Source organism: Ctenocephalides felis, unplaced genomic scaffold (genome assembly GCF_003426905.1).
Source record: "Ctenocephalides felis isolate EL2017-DRISC unplaced genomic scaffold, ASM342690v1 CF-g0.4_SCAFFOLD_01886, whole genome shotgun sequence".
Lineage (NCBI taxonomy): Eukaryota > Metazoa > Arthropoda > Insecta > Siphonaptera > Pulicidae > Ctenocephalides > Ctenocephalides felis.
The window spans coordinates 84,747,994-84,768,942 of record NW_020538040.1 but is presented as its reverse complement, the minus strand read 5'-3'; the positions used below and the strand labels follow the sequence as shown (position 1 = coordinate 84,768,942).

The 20,949-nt window shown below is 28.8% G+C and overlaps 2 protein-coding genes across 2 annotated transcripts in view; one reads left to right on the top strand and one right to left on the bottom strand.

Annotated features, from left to right (window-relative positions):
* The window catches only part of LOC113375463 (reversion-inducing cysteine-rich protein with Kazal motifs-like), a 28,481-nt gene extending 20,564 nt beyond the window's left edge, over nucleotides 1-7,917 (top strand). The window contains exon 14 of the mRNA XM_026615397.1: nucleotides 7,859-7,917. Coding sequence (XP_026471182.1) covers nucleotides 7,859-7,917 — 59 coding nt within the window. The remainder of the gene's footprint in view (nucleotides 1-7,858) is intronic.
* Nucleotides 7,918-12,077: 4,160 nt separating this feature from the next.
* Nucleotides 12,078-20,949, bottom strand: part of LOC113375462 — a 189,398-nt gene continuing 180,526 nt past the window's right edge. Inside the window, exon 4 of the mRNA XM_026615396.1 lies at nucleotides 12,078-12,242. Within this exon, the coding sequence (XP_026471181.1) occupies nucleotides 12,078-12,242 (165 nt within the window). The remainder of the gene's footprint in view (nucleotides 12,243-20,949) is intronic.

Sequence of the window (20,949 nt, the reverse complement as noted above, 5' to 3'; positions counted from 1 at the left end):
ATTCAAATCCGTTGATCGGTTTTCGAAATCGTCGTTGAAAAATTGTATCCGCATACACACACATCCATTTTTTCTAAGGTATGTCAAAGTGTTCAGAAGACTTTCAAACGTAAAGTTACCTAAAAATTTTAATTTTTTATTTTTTTGCCATTACTATAACTTACGCTACGGAAAGTTAACAAGATAAATATTAAAGACTGAATACAACTAAAAGTGAGAGAGAGCAAATTAATAGAAAACTTATACGCGATTTTGGTTGATGCACCCTTTGCGGTGGGATGGCGATTATCCATTATGTATTAACATAATTAATTACAGAATATTGTAACGCGTAACAGTTTGGGAATACGCACTACTGCAGGTGGATTTCTGTCTTATCAGTACGTTTTTATTAAAACTTTGCGTCAAGCTGTGAAGCCGAGCCGACCGCAAAAGGTTAATATAAAGTTTAGAATTTTAATTTTAAGGCAAATGAGACATGAATTGATTTCAAGCGCCATTTTTTAATTTTTTTTTTTTTAACAGTAATATATTCTAAATCAAGTATATATGTAGTTGTTTTAACCCTTTACACACTACCTACCATCAACTCTTGGCCAAATTTTAATGAAAATGTACATCCTGTGAACGTAAAATTACACAGTAGAATCAAGTAAGGAATCGTTATGTTTTTGAACATTGGAGAACAAATATTTTTACAATTATCTCGAATTGCAAGTATGTATTATGTTTGTATATATATATACACATCGAGTTACTAGAAGGTTTACCATATTGACATATTGTCACCATTCGAGTGCGAAGAGTTAAATCTCAAAATTTAAATTATGAGTCGTATTTCAACCAGAAGATCTAATATGGAAGACATATTAATATCAACAAATATCAAATAATGAAAAACATGGAGTGGAAATTAAAAGTTCTAATGTTTTGCTTGAAATTATATCGGCAATATTTATAGTGATGACAATATCAAATTTTATTAATACTCTCGATTTCAATTCTCTGTACAGAATTTTTATAATATTTCTGTTCTGTGAACAGGTATAAGTCGTATAACAATTTATAATTCAAGTAATTTATAATTCAGAAAATAAATAGTCATATAAAAATCTTGTAGTTTTTTATACAAATGTTGACATTATAGTATTTAACAAAGTTATATAAGAAATTAAAAATTATTTTATTGCATCGATGATAGTTTCAAATGATAAAAACATTAAAAATTAATTTTTTTGTTCTGCATTAATTATATCACAGATATTTTGTAATAATATAGAAATTTCTGTATTTATTTTCATTTTAGTTAACACTAAATAATATTGTCACAGATTACTATTGAAAGGTAATGAAATCTTTACATCTTGATATGGCATAACCCGATATAGTCAGAAGTAATAATTGCTCTAATAATAAGTAAATGTGCCTTATGTAAAATTAATATATGTATATATGTAATTAAGTTTGGATGACTTTATTTATACAGAAAAATTCAAATTTATTTCACTGCTACTTTAAAAGTAATATATTAGTAATTATATAAATTTTATTAAGATTTTATTAATTGATATGGATACATTGCATATACTTTTAAATTTACTTTGTTTTATGAAGTATATTTTATTAACATAGCGCTTTAAATTATTTACACTATGAATTTAATGAATATATGCATGTTTATTTAATTGACATATGCATATAACATTTAAATTGTTTATTTAAAAGCAATCTATGTTTAACTTTTCTATTATCGTGAATTCATTTGTGCCAATTTTTGTACTTTCTTAACTTTTAATGAAACCTATAATTATTTGGTAAGATATTGTTTATTGTTTAATTATATTGAGGTTTAATTAAGTTGAAAATTAATTAGTTAGATATTCTGTTATATAGTTTGTAATATATTGTATAAATATCTTATTATATAATTACGTTTATATTAAAAAAATCATTGAAATATACTTATTTACCAAAGAAGTTATAAGAACTATTTTTATGTTACAAGATAATAAAAATATAAATTTGGTAATTTAAAATTCACCTGCCTAAAACCGTTATGTTATTTTTATACTCAATCTGATCGATTGTTGTATGAATTTATCAAATATGTGAGTATGGCTAATAATTATAGCTTGTTATTTTATTTTTAAATTTAGAAAATGACTAAAATATATAATAATGATATATCATTAGCTAAAATATCATTTTTTAATTTTTTTAGATAAGTGCAGTTGTAAAATGGTTTCGATTAATCTTTTCAAAGCTGGGGATTTATTAAAGTGGTACCATATGCAATTAAATGCATTTTTTTCCTATTGGTTTTTATCTTTTGTATAAATATACTGCTGTTGAAAATCAAGAAATATATTCAAATAGATGTAAGATATATCTCCGTTATTTTTGCTAGTACAGTGATTATCATTGGTAGATCCTAAAACAGTTAAGAAAAATAACAATTTAATAGATCTTTTTATTAAGAATTAAGCATTTTCATAAATTTTATTTTTTACAAGATTAAATAAGAATAAATGTATGTAAGATTTTTTTTTATTAATGCATATCGATTAGTATAAACCACATAATGTGAATTAAAAATTACAATGATATCAAGTCAAACTCTATTCTAAATGAGTCAATCTTGAAAAACATTATACTATGCCTAATAATTCCTAACAAAAAGTATATATATTTAATGACAAAATTTTATTTTGAGGAAGTTGCTGCACCAGTGACTGATCTTGAAGATATCCTAAACAAGGGCGTTTTGAGGCACTCAAATAATATGTGAGAAAATGCAATACGTTCAATAGAAGCCGTAATAACAGGTATTTAACGGGGAAGAATAATTAGTGATTAGAGCTATGGACTTCGAATCTGAGGTTCCACAAATTTAGTATTACCAGATTACAAGGAAGAATGTACGTACCAGAACGAACGGCAACGAGTATAGTGTGGACGCCACAACGAACACAAACGAACATAGCGAGCAATATTCCGCAACTTGTCGGTACATCAAAGAAAATTGTTAGTTGGTATGTGCAGTGTGGACGCTACCAAGAAAGACAAATATTTTTTTTAACGTCCCGTAGGGTAAGTTATAGTAATCGCAAAAAAATCGAAAATGAAAATTTTTATATATCTTTACGTTTCAGAGGTTTCTGAACATTTTGGTATACCTTAGAAAAAATTGATGTATGTGTGTGTGTGCGGATACAAATTTTCGTCGACGATTTCGGGAACACTGATGAAGCGATTTGAATTGATAATTCAAAATACATTCGATTCGTATTGAATAATTCAAAAAACATTCATTCGTATTGATAAGGAGACGTGCTGATTAGTTTTTGGCAAAGGTCTAGCCGTTCCGAAGATATGGGGCAAAAAGTGCCAAAAACGGTAACTCTGTTTTTAAGAGAACGGAGCGTCCGATTTGAATAATTCAACAACCATTTTACTTGTATTAACAAGATGAAGAACTGATCAAATTTTCATGAAGGCAGGTCTAGCGGTTTCGGAGATCTAGTGAAAAGAGTAAAAAAAAGGTCATTTGGCGGTCAAAAATGATCATTAGACATATGCACATCAAATTATCAGATATTTTATAGACATTTTAACAATAAGTATAAATTTTGTTTACATTCCTATGGGTTCCGTACCAATGCTTACCCGTTAGACGGCGGCGCGGCGCTTACGCGCTTTGATTTTTCGTCTCGATGCAGTTAAAGCAGTACGATTGCTATGAAAGAAAGTTCAGAATTTCCAAAATATTTCAAAATACACTTTTCTTCAAAAAGTCTTTTGTTTTCAAATAAAAGTAAATTTTTGTCAAAAATTTATAGTTTTTCAAAAACCTAATTTTTCAGAGTAATTTTTTTTCAAAAATGTTAATCTTTAAAAAAAAAAAAATTTTTGGTACGGAAAGTTCCAGCAAATTGCCTTAAGGCACGATGCCATGCGCCCCACTAGTTTATGTTAATATGTGCAGTCCTGCATCAGTTTATGTTGTGACTATCATGTGATATTGCTATTATTGATAAATTTTGTAAATTTGATCACTTTCAATAATTTTTTCTTTTTCCTCCACTTTAAATAATAAAACTGACGTTTCACGTTACATCCTCGATCAAAGAAGATTCAAGCCCTCACTGCTTTAAGGCGTTTGTTCCATTTCGTTTGGAATGATTCGTTCGCCTTCGTTCGCCTTCGTTTGTGTTCGTGTTCGTTCTTCTTTGTATTTCCTTGTTCGTCATGTTCGTTCGTGCTCGTTCGTTAGGTGAGGACGCGCACCTTAACATAGCATCATCATAATATTTTTATTTTATCCGAGAATTAGCCGAATTCTAAAATTTTATATTAAAATCTTTCCAATTGCCTTGGTTATATTTTTTTCGTGGAGGTCATCTGCATTGGTATTTGTCCCAATTCTAATTTTAGGATCTACTACTTACAGAAATACACTTGTATAACTAATAATGGCCTATTATTAGTTTTTAATTATTATTATTAATACTTATATATATATATATATTTATATATATATATTTATATATATATATTTATATATATATATTTATATATATATATATATATATATTATTAATATTTATTATTTGTTAATTATACTATTGCTTTTATTTAAAAAATAGTAAAACTAGCTGGAAAGAAACTATACAGACTACTATATAGACAAACAAATTTTGAAAAAAGATAAGCATTTCATTTACTAGTGATAGAAAATATTTTTTAATTTATCGCATAATTTCGCTTAAGTCGTAAAATGCTTTTTTTCATTATGTTGACAAAATTCAATTGTTGCAGTTTAGTACACCTGTACAAGAAATGGCCGGACATGGCATGAAGGTTGCGCACATCCTTGGTTTTTGGTACCTTTTATCTATGACATTTGTCTATAGGTGGAATGACTTTATGACTGATATTAGATTGATGCATTCAGTATTGGGTCTGCAGTTGGGCCGATAGGTACGTTACGCAATTCTTATTGACAATAGTGAAAACTGAATTTAGTGACGCGCGTGGACTCGTGTTAATACTAGGTGAAGTAGATAGACTATTGAGGATAGACTATACGTGAATTTTAGTTATTGTAATTGTTTAAATACATATTAGTGTAACATTGGCATCATTTATGTGACTGTTGATGTACCAATAACTCGTAGCGTGGGCAAATGTGATGCCGATTTTAATTATTTGTGAAAACGTGTTTATAAGCCGCGGTGAGTCATCAGATAATACGTATATATAATCTAGTGTTAGTGCAAATTTGAGTTTTTTCTTGTTCAGCAAATTAAACGTACCTACTACATAAGTTACTCCAGCGTATAATATTTGTTCATCGTATGTTTACCTCGTAAATACAATATATTTTTTAAATTATATTACATTTTTCTGTTATGTTCGGTTTTGCGTGTGATGAGCAACTATTACGTGAAAACGCGATTTTTAAAATTGTCATATATATTTGACAATGTGTGTTAGTGCCAGTTTTAATTAGTTTAATATTGTTCGGTGAACCTATTACTCAGTGGTAAGTAACTTATATTTTACTAATAGTTAATAAGTTATCTTGGTGGTGGGTATTTTCTTTAGTCAGAGACATATTTTATATGCAGTTTTTTTTGTACAATATAAGCAGTAGCAAAAATGCGTACTATAAATGCTGATTATTGCTCAAAACTTTGTGTCGTGAACCCCTTGGACTTTGCGATGGACCCTCTATTTACACGATATCGCTTTTTTTTGTAAATTTATAACTGTACTTAAGTTTAATAAATATTTAAAGTAAAAGTAAATGTCCATTGTATACACTTACTAATTGAATTTAAAAACAATAACAAAAAAAGTTTAACTATTATTTGACTACAATTGTGTAAGGTTTATTAATTAATATTAGATCTCCCGGCTAGTTGTCCAATCCACATATTTTTATTTGCTAGATCAGTAATAACGCTAAATCATCTTCCTACTGTTTATTTCACAACTATTGAACCGTCTTTTATTTTTAGTATCCAGAAATACTATACGATACAGTCTCAAAAAGCGCAAAGAATTTTGCCAAGCCTTTCAATAGTTAGCAAATTGGTCTTTCCAAGCTCAATCATATTACGACCATAAATCGAATGCTACAACTTGCACATTTTTATAAAAAAAGAGTGCGCGTAAGGTTCACATGCGATTGAAGTAAAATTTAAATGCTACTGTACAAGATCGCATTTAAGTAAAAATAAATATATCATATAACAATTTTGAATAATGTTTATTAGTAATATGGTAACACTCGTGATGCACACATTTATTAGTGTCAAACATTATACACATTTATATAATGATAAATTATAAATTATATAATTATAATAGCATTAAAAATATGTATGATATTTAAAAACAATAATGTAATTAAAGTAATGCTTCAAATATGACATGATCGGTTTGTCATTATAATTATCATTTAGAAATGAACCTTCATTAGAGAAATGAAGTAATTGCTGATTAATAACTTTTATAATATTTGTTCACACAGTGGATTATGTTAAACAAAGCCTGAACAAATATTCTTTTCGCAACTTCACTTATCATGTAATTGTGTTTGAAGAACTCCATGTAATTAAAATTAACATACATTCATTGACTGCTTGTATTTTTTTACTTTTTCGCTGGCGATATAATCTCATTCTTTGAACAGCTGTAATATCTGTCTTGCCTAAAGAATATTTTCCAATTTAATAACTTGAAAGATTTATAGAAACTAAGAATATAGAAATAATTTCTAATCAATAAACTTACGTTTAGTTTAGTAGTATATTCAAGGAACGGGGTAAAATAATTTTCTGTTTCAGACATTTTTCATTAAATTAGGATTTGTACCACGATGTAACTTTAAAATGTTTTTTTGTCCATGCTGATTTCCTTGTTGATAGCGGTACGCATACAACGACAAATCTTTATTCACATACACGACCACTAATCACAATCGACTCATATAGAAATGATCTCATTGAGAGCGAATGACAAAAAGTTTGGGACTTCCGTTGCATTTGTACGGATTTACACCCTTGTCGCGCCTTAAGAAGTTTTACTTCAGAAAAATACTTTTTAGTTCTATTTATAAATATTGCATTTTACTTTCCATTTTAATATAGTCAATAGATAGTAATGTAGTGCATCATACTGTGGATCCCCATTTTCAATTCGTATATCCCGATTTTTCTTCTTTTGACTTGGACCTCCTAAATAGTGTCATGGACCTTTGGGGGTCCTTGTGGACTATTTCAGGAATCATTGGTTTATTGCCTAATTAAAGCATTCGTTGAACATGTGTAGTGTCAGGTTTAGACAAAGAAATTTGAGATTTTTTCAAGTTCAAAATATTTCTAAAACAATATACGGAAAACAGTTTTCAGCACTAATTATTTTATAAACTATCATATTGTAATCGTGATAAATATAGCTGAAATTTATCTACTGATACTACACTACTAAAGTTACACCGTGAAAAATAACTTAATCAAACAATAAGAGAATGTTTCATCCTTGAAAAAAAAACATCACAAATGAACATTTGAACTGAAATCTTGAAAATTTGAATTATTTGACACAAATGTGCTGAATTAAAAATGAAAAATATTAGAGAAATTTAGAAAGTTTCAATAATGAACAAGAAACTAAAATATTATAATCTATATATCTAAAAAAAAAACACAAAACTGTGAACAAATTATAAATAAGTTGAACTTGTATGTATGCATGTTATTCATTCAGATTTTATCATTTATATATAGAAAATCGTTGCTTTAAATTTAATTATATATAATTTGCTTAAAAATGTATAGTTTTATTGTAGTTGGGGCTTCATTACAGTTTGTTCTAGTGTTGACCCTTTACTACATCGATTATTGTTAAATTTTACAAGATGCTGCAATAAATAATTTTTACTAATAAAACACTGTCTTCATTTACATTTCAATTTTATTCTATAGCTTTGAGCAATAAAAAATCCATGAGCAATCGTTTGTATGCGTGTTATGTTACCAGACTAGATAATTTGACAAAATATTTATTATTCCGCAAATATTATATTCATTTGAAAAATAATATGTTGTATTATATGTAATTAATACTGTCCTTAATTACGCAGCGCTTACATTACTAACATTGGAAATATACATAGGAATAGTTCATATATATTTTACAAGTTTTAACAAAAATTCATATTTTTCATATGGGAGATAAAGAAACGGTGATGAAATGTAAATGTCATTCGAAACATTTAGAAATGAATTTGGCGATTGTCCAGTTGTAAAGCAAATCTATTGCGATGAAATAATAAATTAGTATATTATATGTAAATACATGTTGCATATAAAATTACAAATATCTTGTTATTGAATTGAAGGAAATATTTTGGAAATATAAAAAATATGAATTATTGCTTTTTTATTCGGACAACATATATTTAAGACTCTTTAATTTAGATGAAGAATCAGTTATTAGAAACTTTAATACTTAATTAACATCTAAACATAAACTTTAAAAAATTACGTACACGCACCGGGCTTTTTGAAATGATCAAGGTCCAATATTTATAAAGGCATACGTTATGCAATACTAAAACATTTCACGAAATTAACACATTCACTGCTAAACTTGTGTTGCTTATACTTCACCATATGCTAAACTTTATATAATATCAAATAAATCCATTTTTAGACAAGTTAGCTGGAAATTAAAAAAAGTATCAGTATAGAATAAATATGGCTCCTTTAATTTGAAATAATTGCAGTATAAAATTTCGATTTAATCATTTTATTTTACTAAAAACACTATGGCAACAGAAAGCAAACGCATCTGGTGCGTTTGGCGCCTGGCTATTGACAACGGTCTCACGCAACATATGCGTGCGGGAGCAGTGAATGTGTTCAGAAGTAATTTTGTTTAAATAACTTAATCAGTATTTCCCACAATTATAGTACTTGTAATTTTGCTACATGTCTATCATTGTATTTTAGCACAAAAAAAATCGTATAATTGCAAGACTAAAACACTTCAGTACGTGGATCACCATTTACAAGTAATTTTATGTAGATTTTGATCTGCATTTTAAGATTATTGAACACTTCTTACAAGTAATATGTTATAATGATACGTTATTTAGCGTTACTTTCTTTTTTAATAAATGGAAAAATGAGTTATCCTACTCGATTCGGGGAAAGATGTCCCTTTGCCATTTTACAGTAATAATAAATTTAATATAAATTAGTATTGTTAAATAATACCCACTTATTGTGAAATTGTCAATAACAATCGATATTAGCAGTTCATATAGACTTGCTGTTAACTTATTAATATAACGTATGCCTTGCAAATATTCATAACTTTAATCAATAATATAACATTAACAAAATCAACAATCGAAACAAGTTTTTTAACATTAACAATAAGCATGAAACGTAAACAAAATTTTTGCTAAACTTAATATTAACAAACAATAAATTTATAATATTGTTTATAGAAACTATTGTAATGAATAGTCCTAAAAATAAGTACTTAACTAATGAATTTGGGTTTTACAAAATGAATCTAGGTATTAGGACTAATCATTTAAAATGTTCCTTATTACATTAAAACAGTCAACATTATTGTGCATCGAATAACATCAAGCTTGATCAAATGCATTATTAATTTACTGTTACACTGCTTTGAGATCTTGATTTTATATATGGAGGGCTACATCTTGGACGTATATATATAATATAATCTGAAATATATCTTAATATAGCTTATTATAATACTGATTCCAAATGAGCATAGTTAAAGTGTTTCTCAATTATAATTCCACAAGGAAATTATAGTAATAACACTTGTTTTAATTTTAAAAACATTTAATTAATACTAAGAATTTTTAAAAATAATAGTTAACTATTTGTAACTTATTTATATAACTTTACAACAAAAAACATTTTGTATGTTATAGGCAAAGTGGTGTCCGTTATAAATGAGAAATTTACAATTCTACTCCAAAACGCAAACTAAGAGACCAACAATTCTGCCGTAAACTAGACTAATGTTATGGCAAGGCCATGTTACGTAGCATTTTTTTTATATAAAATGGTGCTAACATTTTACGGCAGAATCGGCCCTTAAATTTTGACTGAATATTTTCGAATTATATACTTGTTTGCATATAGCTCTAAAAACTCAACTTTATATAACCATTTACAAGTCTTCGTAAATTTGAAAATACTGCTTTACATATAAACTGAGTTTCAATTGACAATAGGCATTTGTTTTATAACAATAGTCTATACGTTATATAACAACTATATCTTCATCGAGCAATTTGATAACTTATTTCTTGACATTTTTATTTCTTTAATGTAAATGTTTTTTTTTTCGGCAAAAAATGATTATATTATATTAATTATATTTTCGATAAGTTGCCATTTTTAAATTTGGGTATTATAACTGTAAAGGTTTTTTTTGGTTAAATTACCAAATCCTTTCAGAATTTGAATCTTTTTGATGATGTATCTAAATAATACATTAACACGTTACCCGCCACGCTAATACCAGAAAAAATTTATATGGTAACTTTATAAGATAATATATTTGAAAATGTATCAATAAATCTTAATGTTTCAGAGATTTTTTTTTTATTTTTGCTAAAATGCATGGAAAAACTTTCGTCATACATGAACATAGTCTTATAGTAAAACTGTTTTTCTCCTTCTACCAAATCGCGTATATCAGACATTTTATGCCTGACATCGCTCATGTAATTTTTCATAGTGTCAGACATATGTGATTGACATGACGATTTATGTGTTTAATTACTTTAACTCTTATTGTATTATTACTGCAAATAAATTTTACTAAAAACAGTGTAAAATTACGCAAATTTATTTGCAATAACAATACAGTAAAGTTTTTTTTTTAAAATTATTATTTAATATATTATCTAATACCATATTAAAAATATTGATCACTTAAAAATGTACAATAAATCATTATTTTACAAAATCCCAATAAATTACCGTGACAATCATATTCATATTAAGTATTCTAATATTTCACTCTATTTAACTGATTGTGGTACATTGTTTTTGAATTTTACAACGCTTAATATATATATATATATATATATATATTTATATTTATATTTACGTTAAGATATGAATTTATATGTCAGATGTATCAGTTACCAGAATCAGATATGCCCAAATCAAACATTACCAAATTTGACTAAAAAAATGTTCTTCATTATTAGGTTGACTGCCTCATTATTTGGTTGACATAACTCGTAGATTGCAATCTTTACAAGGTTGCCAACTACGAATTACGTTTCATAAATAAAATATTTCATTGATTCCAATACGTTAATTGGCATGTCAGTCATATATGTCTGACGCCAAAAAGTTCTTCATGAGCCATGTTTGACATATATGTTCGACGCGATTTAGTAGAAAATGAAGTAGAAGTTACAATTGCAGTGTGTTTCGAAAGAACTTGCAGATTCCTTGGCTTACATATAAAACTGACAAAGCTTGTCGAGAAAAAAAGTATGCATGTATAGTTATCATAGCCCTGTTATTTTTTTCTGATATTATTATAGCGATTAACGTGTTTCTTGAAGTTTGGTGAAAACTATGCACTAGAAATAGTTTTTAACAATAATTTGGTCAATTTTCACGGTAAAATAGACCGTGACATATCGTTGTTATGGCAACGCTATGTTACGGTTCTTCCTTCATATAAATTGGTAGTAAAAGACCTAAGACAATATTGCAATATGATATATTCATATGGTAAAGACTGTCAAAATGCTATGAATTTGCTATGCGATCAGGCGTTTTGCGCATATTTTTTTTTAATTACTGTGCGAGTCAATTAGTTAAACAACAGATTTCTCGAGTTTTATTGCGGACACCCCTCTGCCTATAATTACAATGTTCTGATATCACAACTTAAATCGATTTCATATATGTATATTAACTTACGTATAATTGTTTGTTTTTTTTAGGTTTGTTTGATATTATTTTTCTCATTTTTTTAATTCATATCTATCATGATTTCCGAGTGCACTCTTTTTCGTTTCCTATCCTCCTTCGAATCACTGCGAAGTGCGTCGTCTGGAAATGGTTCGTTTCCTCGCTGCCGCGCTCCAGGGTGCCGGTCATGCAGTATCCCATGTTGTAGTCGGCCTGACTCACGTTCGATGTCAGGTACAGCTGCAAGGATATCGATACGTTAGTTTGTTGATTTATCACTTGTTGAACCTGAATTAATTTAGATGACAATGTATTTGAATTGTTTGCTTTTGAAAATTATTATCAAACTCAAGAAAATATGAATTAACCCTTTCCACTAGCGAATTCCGATTTATATGAATTTTGGAGCGGCGGCATTCGAGTGGAAAAGGTTAAAGCTTCAAGGCAAGTTTATGAATTTCTCATGTCTAAAAATAAAGAGTTTATTAACAATTTTCGATGATCTTGATTTTTTTAAAGTATTGGAATTATGACCAATTAAGATGTGACAAAAATAAAGAAGAGTGCGCGTAAGGTTCACAGGCGATTGAAGTAAAACTTATTTGCTACTTAAGATGGCATTTAAGAAAAATAAATACATCATATAACAATTTTGAATAATGTTTATTAGTAATATGGTAACACTCGTGATGCACATATTTATTAGTGTCAACCATTATACACATTTATATAATGATAAATTATAAATTATATATTTATAATAGCATTAAAAATATGTATAATATTTAAAAACAATAATGTAATTAGTCATACTATAAATATGACATGATCGGTTTGTCATTGTAATTAGCATTTAGAAATGAACCTTCATTAGAACAATGAAGTAATTGCTCATTAATAAATTCTATAATCGTTGACGCAGTGGATTATGTTAAACGACGTCTAAACAAATATTATTTTCAACTTTACTCATCATGTAACTTTGTTTGAAGAACTTCAAAAATTAACATACATTAATTGACTGCTTGTATTTTTTTACTTTTTCGCTGGAGATATAATCTCATTCTTTGAACAGCTGTAATATCTGTCTTGCCTAAAAATATTAATTCCAAAGATTTATAGAAACTACGAATAATATAGAAATAAATTCTAATCAATAAACTTACGTTTACTTTGTTTTATTATTTTCAAGGAACAGGGTAAAATATTCTTCTGATTCAGGCATTTTTCATTAAATCAAGATTTGTACTACGATGTAATTTTAAAATGTTTATTTATCTATGCCGATTTATTTGTTGATATCGATACGCATACAACGTTGATGCCGGTACGCATACAACGACAAATCTCCATTCACATAACCGACGACTAATCACAATCGATCCGTATAGAAATGATTTCATCGAAAGCTAATGACGTATAGTTTGGGCGTAACTCTATTTTCACCGTATTTTTTATTTTCACCGTAGTTGCGCCTAAAGAAGTTTTACTTCAATAATTTTAATAAACCAGAATACGTGATTAGTTATATGATTTTATTACATTTGGTTACTAAATCCAATTATAGCATTCATTTTTATGTTTCTATTTCTTGAATGGTGACTCGTCCTTAGATTAGAATATTTTTTAGGTAAATTGAGCTAAGTGTTCTAGCAAAAGTCATTTTTAAGCTTTCATTATTTTACTCTAAACTTTTCAATAACCCTCCTACCATAAATTCTTATTTTATAATAGTCATTTTATTATCATTTTTCTACTTTAATAACAGATATTATTGTCCTTTTTGTGAATGTCTTTCAATAAACTTTTATCAAGATTTTTCTGAGCTTATTGAAAAGCTTAAATTTATCCTCTTTATGCACTGCATCATTTCCAAAACAATTCTTAAGTATTGGCGACGGAAAGCCAATTAACCTCTTAACATCGATAAAACTAGATGCGCCAAAATTTGGATCAGATTCTTGCAAAATCTGATTTACAAGACTATCGCATTGTACAAAGATCCCTATGTGCACATATACTGTTCATGAATGAATAGCTTGCAGAAAAAGCGAAAACATTGTAATATGAAGATACAAGGAAAAACCATAATATATTTCTCACAGTTTTTGAAATCCCATTTGATTCACTAGACTTGCTACGATATAATTCGGAAATGAATGTTCGGATGGTTCGGATTCTGCTTCGTAATTAAAAAAAAGCTTAATTAATAAAAAGTACGCTAATATATTATAAAAACTCTGAATATTCAAGTATGCCAATATAATTTAAATGAAATTTCAGATTAGACTGGCACTTGCAATGAATGTTAATATGCCCCGAGAATCTTTATATGAGGCATGGATTGCAGTGAGGTAACAATTCATTTAATTTGTGTTAGCTGCCTCTTTCACTTATATACCACATACTTTACAATCAGTTAGTAATTTTTCATACTAAAAAAATGTATGTATGTATTGTAGATGGCTTATCATATCCGAAGCCAGATCTGTTAGGATTTGACTCCGCTTCAGGGAAGAGTTATATCCGCTTAACAACTCCAGGTTACACAGGTTGCGACAACTTTGATACATAATACTTGACATAAATGTTTTCTCTAGTGTGTTGTTAACATATCTAAGGATTTATTAAGACTTTGGAAATAGTTAACAAATATTTCAAACATTTTTATTCATTTTATTATAATAATCATTATTTTATGCATTTCAATATGCATACAAATCTCAAATTGACAAAAAACTTCGGAATAAAAATCAATTTTGTAATTATTTTTAATAGAAAATATTGAATTCTTTAAATATGTTTATTTTTATATGAAAATAATGCAGTGAACCTTATATATGAATTAAAAACAAATCTTTGTGTATAATATTTTTCACAAAATAATAATATCTCACATTCTTTTATTATTTCCTTTTCGAAAATTAATTATACATTAGGTAGTTACTATTACTTTTACACAATTATAAACTCATAATTGTATAAAAGTTATAATATAATACTAGATATTTTTAGTTGGTATACCATTGAAGGAGCTCATTTACGAACAAACATTTTTGTATACAGAATATAGAATATATAATAGCATTATTTTGAGACATTATATACCTAGAAAGTCCTGAAACTGACTGTGGAACGAGAAAAAGACCACTTCTTTTGACTCAAATCTAAACTCGTATTAGTAAAAACATTCAAACAAATATCTGCACGTGTTAACAGATTTAGTACCAGATTAGAGAAGTCGAATATGACAAATCCTGTAAGATAACTCCACTCGGATTCACTCCGAGGGAGGAGTTGTATCGGTGTGATAACTTCGGAGTGAGTTACCCATCTCTAGTATGTATGTATATGTGAACGAATATACAATTATGTGTCGTATATGTGTATGGATTCGGCAACAAATAAAGCAATATCCTAGCTGACACCACATAAGTGTCGGCACGTGAGGTCGGAAGAAAATTCATGAAAAAGATAAATGACGAATTCAGTTTTGCTGTATGTGCAGGCGAGCATGGTGCACGTTTTTGCGCGTCATCATAAGAACATCGACAAGAGTTCAGAGCTACATCGTTGGCAGCTTAATAATCCTCTACTAAAAGAGCGTTCGTGTCCTGATTTTGATCGGGAAATCGAGACAAAAAAACAATATGCGCTCATCTGTCCATTCGCGTCGCAGATAAAAGTCCCATTTATATGGAAACTACTTACATTCTCTAGTCATTCGTTTTTTTTTATTGGTATCATCGTACGGCGCGCTTCAATTTTGTCAAATATTTATTTTTTGGTTTCCTTTGTACATATTACGCCCAGCGGATTCCGACTCTAATCCTATTACGATTTCGAAACTTTGTCTTTTCGTATTTCTTTCTGTTTAATTTTAAAATTCAGTGATCAACATTATTTTAGAATCATCAGTCTTACTTATATGCGAGTAATTGTGAGCTTACACTTTCAGATATTTGATGAGTAATTGTAATTTTATTATCAAATAAAAGCGAAGATTCAATTCAAACCTATACTTTTCGAAAGCCCGGGATAATCCGGGACAAAACCTTTAAGTCTGGGACAAGTGATGCTTTTAAAAAACCCGGGACTGTCTGGGCCAAACCAGGACGTATGGTCACCTTACAATAGCACATGATCTACATAAAAAATTATTCATAAAATTGAGCTATGTGTAAGTATAATTTTTCCCAAGATATGCAAGATATTCCTAATGTGCAAGATATTCCTAATGTTTAGATAATTCACTTTGTCAATAAGAATTTATTTTTAGTAGGTACTCTTTGAATGTGTGGTCATTATTTCACTTTAATGAATTTTTATAATTAAACTAGTTTTTAGAGATGTATAAAATTAGATGTTGTTTAAAACCATGAAGTTTATCACTGGTAAGTTCCACTATTTACTACAAAGAAACGTCACGGGTAATGTTAACTGACCAGCAGTATTACCAACTAATATATTGCGAAAAGTTTGATACATTTAAAAATCAGGTTAGGATTTTTTGCCAAAATGTGGACGAAAAATTTTGCACTTTCTTGGTAGTTCCTAATGAAACACTTGTCCGTTTATTTCTCAAAAGTAACTAACGCAAGTCCTTATCAAGTGGCCTTCATCTAATGGCTTTTAAATTTCTGAAATTGATGCAGCCGTTTTTAAAAGAACGTCGGCGAAGGGTTAAAAATTGACTCACATATACACATACACACATGATTTTTCCAAATTCGATTCAAACGATTCAAAATGACTGGAGACGTCAAGAAAACGGTCGGATTTTCTGATGAAAACATTGACCACTTCTTCGGGGTGTTAGTAATATTAATCTCCGATTGGTTCTATTGCTTCTGAAAAGCACTCAACCATAATGAGATCTGCCTGCTAGACATTATTATTATCATAATATAACGAATACTGAAATTATTATATAAATTGAATTACTGATTTAAGACGAGATATTGAATCAACAAATAAATCAATAAATGAAAATAGAAACACGATATTATTCTTTCTATAGTATCTTCTTCAAACGGATTATAACAACCTTGTTATAAAAACATTGTAAGAATATATTGTATAAAAATTTGATACGACCTAACGCTAAGGGTTTTATTTTATACTATTCTTTTCCGATATTTACATATTATTACTATACTTTTTTAATAACATTGTATTACATTTAACTATAATTTTAAAATATACATCTAGTGAATTAAATACAAATAATATATTCTGATACATACGATTTGTGAAAAATAGCTCGTGTGCATTATGGATGTTTCGTAACGACCCCGTTGTTGCGTAGATGCCTTCCTTGAGGTTTGACGCAATAAAATTACAACGATGATCTAGATTGATGGTATTTAGAAATACGTTTTGTATTTATTTATGTAGATTCTGAGGTAATTTTAACCATAGGTATTATGATTCGGTCGAAATAAGTTAAATTTATGACTTCTTGTGAGCGATATGTTTTTCTTTTATATTCGAAAAGCAATCAGAACTTTAGTGGTATTCGCTGTAGTAATGCTACTTATCAAATACATACGGTATTTTTAAGATGGAATCCCAATGGCTGGGTCAAACTATATTTAATATATTTTTATTGTTAAAGTTTCTCTTAATTTTTTGAAGGCCTATTTTTACTTGGAAACATATTTCAGATCTATATTTTAAATAAAAACCCATATGCCATACCTCTCTTGGACTCTTGGAAAGACTGGTCCATTTTTGAATTAAAAGAATTATTACATACAAAAGCAAATAAAACTAGCTGTAAGTGGAATTCTGTCTTAAGGCAATTAAGGCATCGTGCCTTAAGGCAAATTGCTGGAACTTCCCGTACCAAAAATTATTATTTTTTTAAAAACGATTAACATTTTTGAAAAAAAAATTACTTTGAAAAAATAAGATTTTTGAGAAACTATAAATTGGCCAAAAAATTACTTTTTTTTGAAAAAAAAATTTTTTTAAAAAAAATTTTTTTTTTAATTTTTTTTTTGTTTTTTTTTTTTTGAAAAAAAAATTTTTCTTTATTTTAACATATTGTGGAAGATCTGAACTTTTTTCAAAGCAATCGTACTGTTTTAACTGCATAGGGACAAAATATAAAGCGCGTAAGTGCCGCGTCGCTGTCTAACGCATAAGCATTGGTACGGAACCCATAGGAATGTTAACAAAATGTATACTTATTGTTAAAATCTCTATAAAATATCTGATAATTTGATGTGCATATGTCTAATGATCATTTTTGACCGCCAAATGGCTCATTTTTTTACTTTTTCCTCCATATCTCCGAAACCGCTAGACCTACCTTCATGAAAATTTTATCGATTCTTCATCTTGTCAATACAAGTGAAACGTTTTTTGAATTATTCAAATCGGACGCTCCGTTCTCTTAAAAACTGAGTTACCGTTTTCGGCACTTTTTGCCCCGTATCTTCGGAACGGCTAGACCTGCCTTCGCCAAAAACTAATCAGCACGTCTCCTTATCAATACGAATCGAATGTTTTTTGAATTATTCAAATCGGTTGATCCGTGTTCCCGAAATCGTCGACGAAAATTTGTATCCGCACATACATACACACACATACATACATACACACACACATACACACACACATACACACACACATACACACACACACACACACACACACACACACACACATACATCCATTTTTTCTAAGGTATGCCAAAATGTTCAGAAACCTTTGAAACGTAAAGATATATAAAAATTTTCATTTTCGATTTTTTTGCGATTACTATAACTTACCCTACGGGAAGTTAAAAATTCTATATATTAACGCTTTGTGTTTTGTATTGAGATATTTTAGATATTCCAATAAGTAAATTGTTTTTCATTTTTTTCGGTTCCGTACCAACTTTTTACACATAAACTACAACGTCACTCGTATGTTAAAAAGCTGAGTCAGAAAAACCCTGTTATCCAACATCGTTTCTTTGACATTTGTGCGGTTTCTAGATTATGTTTTTTATCTGACAACCTGAAAAATACGTCTGACTGCATACCTTCCACATGGCTTTTTCAATATATGATATGGAAAGTCCTTCATAACATGGCCTTGCCATAACATTTTCCTGTTATGCGGCAGAATCGGTCCCTTAATGTACTTGCGCTAAATGTACATTTTAGACAAAAATAATTGGCAAGCAACGTGAGAAAGCCGAATAACATATAGTTGTAATATTAAATAGTTTTGATATTACATTAATGTAGATTAAAAATATATTTTTAATTTAATATAGCCCTTTCAATAGGAAAGTTGCCATTTATTTTTCTAATTAAAAAGATTATTTTCTATGACGATATGAAATAGAAACTTTGATAACAAATGTATAATACAACACACATGACATGACAAGTAAATAGTTCTTTGCACAAGATGTTCAGAGATTTACTAGAGCTTTTCAATTACAAGTATACGAGTACAATGCTTTTAGTAATTGTTCTATAGATTGTTCATTTATACATTTCTGCGTCTTCCGCTTTTCAATTTGGAAAGATATACAATTGACTTTTATAAGAAAAATCAAACATATTTCGATACATAATAAACTATCACATGTGTACTAATGCTCAACAGTATAAATAAATAAAAAATTTATAAAATATTTTATTGATCATAAATTATTAACTTCATTGGTTCATATTTTTGTCAGAAAATCCAACTTGCTAGCGTTATATTTTCACACGGTTTCAAGCCATTTTGAATTTTAACACGAAAATTGTAAAGGGGGCGTCCATTAATCACATGAGCGAGTTTTTAAGGATTTTTGGACCCCCCTCCCCCTTGGTGATACATGGTGATATTCAAAATTACCCCCCCTCCCCCATCAAACATCACGTGTATTTTTAGTTATGTGAAAAAACTGTAAAATTTTTGAATGAAGTAATTTTTTTTTGAAAATGTTTGATTTTTCAAAAAAAAAACAACAGTTAAAAAATAAATACACGTGATATCTTACTATACCCCTCCCTCCCCCACGTGATATTTTGTGATTTTTTGTCAAACCCGCCTTCCCCCTAAAAACTTCACGTGATTAATGGACGCCCCCTATGTTATTATGCATGCGTTTGTGAGTATTTGTATGTAAACTTTGCTCAAAGCTGCTACACTGATTTCAAGAATTTAAAAATCATTTCATGAATTTTCTTAAGGACTCGCTTAATTAGTCGAGCGAGATGATCTTTTTTGTAATTAGAGTATATTGCAAAAAAATATAGAATTTTTTCCAAGCTTGTCAAAAATCTTGAATGGAACAAATTGGATTCATGCTGAACAGTTATTGGTAATGGTCGGGTACAGTAAATTTTTATATATCTTTACGTTAAGTTAATTAAGCCATTAGAGAAAATGGGTGTATGTGTATGTGTGTGTATTTATCATGTCTATGTGTATGTTTGGATACAACATTTTTTGCACAATTTTGAGACCATGGGTCAATCGATTTGAACTATTTAGAAAACATTCGATTTGTATTGATGGGGAAACGTGCTGATTAGTTTTTGTCCAAGGCAGGTTTAGCCATTTTGAAGATACGGGTAAACAATGCCAAAAATGGCAATTTAGCTTTTGAGTTAACGGTGCGTCCTATTCGAATGATTCAAAAAAAAATTGTACTGTCGGAATGAAGAATTGACTGAATGTTTGGGAAGGCAGGGCTTGCGATTTCGGAGATCAAATAAAAAGGTAACTAAATGCTATTTGGAAATGAAAATTATTATTGGCACATAATATTACTAGATATTATAATAAAAAGTACTAATTTTGTTTACATTTCAATGGGATCCGTACCAAATGTTTCCAAGCTATTCTGCGCCTCGGCGCTTACGCGCCTTTATATTTCATCTCTACGATACGCAGCGCGATCGTTTGGGAACAAATTAAAAATATTCAAAAAATTTCAAATCGTTCAAAA